This window comes from Saprolegnia parasitica (genome assembly GCF_000151545.1).
Source record: "Saprolegnia parasitica CBS 223.65 unplaced genomic scaffold supercont2.580, whole genome shotgun sequence".
NCBI lineage: Eukaryota > Oomycota > Saprolegniomycetes > Saprolegniales > Saprolegniaceae > Saprolegnia > Saprolegnia parasitica.
The window spans coordinates 1-1,789 of record NW_012156974.1 but is presented as its reverse complement, the minus strand read 5'-3'; the positions used below and the strand labels follow the sequence as shown (position 1 = coordinate 1,789).

Below are 1,789 nucleotides of genomic sequence, written 5' to 3'. Positions count from 1 at the left end.
GGCCGGCGTCGGCGCCGCGTGTGCTCGCTTGGATGCCATTGTTAGAGTGGCGTTTGTATTTTAGTGTTGACACTAATTGCGTGTCAACAGAGAGTGAAAAGACGTTGTATGCGTGATGATGTGGGCTGTCCTTGGCTCAGACGCAGTGGCTCGGGCAACACGCGAGTCTACTAAGCTCGGTACATGCGCTCGAGGCTTGCACTCGCAACACAAAGCTCCTGCGGTGGACTGGGGTTCTCACACTATTTCCGTGCCCATCTTTGGCGACCCGTGATTGGTGCGCTACCGAGTTCGCGTTTGGCCAATCAGATGACGCGAAGATCGTCGAGCTAGACCAAGGGCAAAATGATTTCTTACCGGTATTCGCACTTCACTACGCGAAGCAGCTAGATAGCGCAGACTTTGATGAGCGCCTCTTTCACCAGGTGATGGAGAACGGCGCCGCAGCTGCCGTCAAGTACAAGCTGCCCATGGCGCATACTATTAGAGTTCATACCCTCAAGCTGTTGCGATTTGCCATCCAAACCAACCGGCTCGTCGGCTTGGATATTGTCAAAACCGGTTGTATTATTGTTGCGGGCTATGTCTTCGGTGCATAGGCCTGTTCCACGGACTGCTCGCCGGTTGAGTGCAGGTCCGAGTCCGTGCGAGTGATGGTTGAGGACTCACCGCCAAGACCGCAAGGTTCAATGCACAGTTTATTGACCCGCACATTTGAACGCACCAGAATGGACGCCAGCATGCGGGTGTTGACAACGGCCGACGTGTGGCGACACATCAAGAGCTTCCAGCACGGTGTGCCGCTATCCGTGCACGAGGTCCATCGGGTCTGCGACGCTGTTCGGTTCCACTACGTCTCCATCGAGTCCGCGGGCTTGAGACAGGCGACGTTGACGAAGCTGCCCGCACGCTTCGCGTCGCTTCCGTTTTTGCTCGGTTTCCGACCACGATGACGGTGTCCGCACGTGATCTTCCTCACCTTTCCGCACCAAGAAGACTGGCTGTCGTTCCACCTCGTGATCCTCGAAGGCGACTGGCGCCTCATTGCGCAGTTCATCGACTTGGATCCTGTACGCGTCACGGCCGAGAGCTTTTCGCTGGCCGTGGCGGCCGGTCATCTCGACGTCGCCCAGAAGCTTATGTCGATCGATCCTTCCGTCGCTCTTCTGTGCCCCTACAAGATGGATTGGGACTCGTTCTCGTCCATCTACGTGGCCGCCGCCAACGGCCACCTCGAGATTGTTGGCTGGCTCTGCACGCTAGTCCACGACCTCGACGGGAACGAGCTGGTTGCCGCCGCTGCGTATGGCCACGACGACGTCGTCAAGTACTTGCTCGAGAGGACATCGTCGCATTCGATCGAGTCCGCCTTGACGTGCGCGCTGCGAGGTGGTCATGCCGGCATCGTGCGACGACTGCTGCCGATCGTGCAAACCGTGGGCCCATGCGATATCTACTGTGCGTGGACACCACAGTCCATTCTCGGTTGCGGTCACGTTCAAGCGCTCCAGCACCTTCTGAACGCCAACGTGGATGTGACGCAGATCGACGCCCATGCCATCTTTCTCAACGACGACGACGAGCCGACGCTGATGCTCGACGCCACCTGCGCCGAGATCGAGTCTGTCGCGCGCCAATTACCGCGCACGTTTCACGTGGTCATGCTCTTGGCGGCGGCGCGCCATGGTACGATCGCCGCATTGCAAGCGGTCCTTTGCGGCATCCTCGACACCAACGTGGCGAGCGATTCCGTAGCCAGTATCGAGCGTGCTTCTGCCGAGTCATTGAC

General features: G+C 58.5%; 1 protein-coding gene across 1 annotated transcript; it reads left to right on the top strand.

The window, feature by feature from the left end:
• Window positions 1-1,181: 1,181 nt before the first annotated feature.
• SPRG_17461 (hypothetical protein) lies at window positions 1,182-1,686 on the top strand (the record flags this gene model as incomplete). The annotated part of the gene is made up of 1 exon (XM_012356774.1): window positions 1,182-1,686. A coding segment is annotated over one exon (505 nt), but the record flags the coding sequence as incomplete, so codon positions are not given.
• Between the last annotated feature and the right edge of the window lie 103 nt (window positions 1,687-1,789).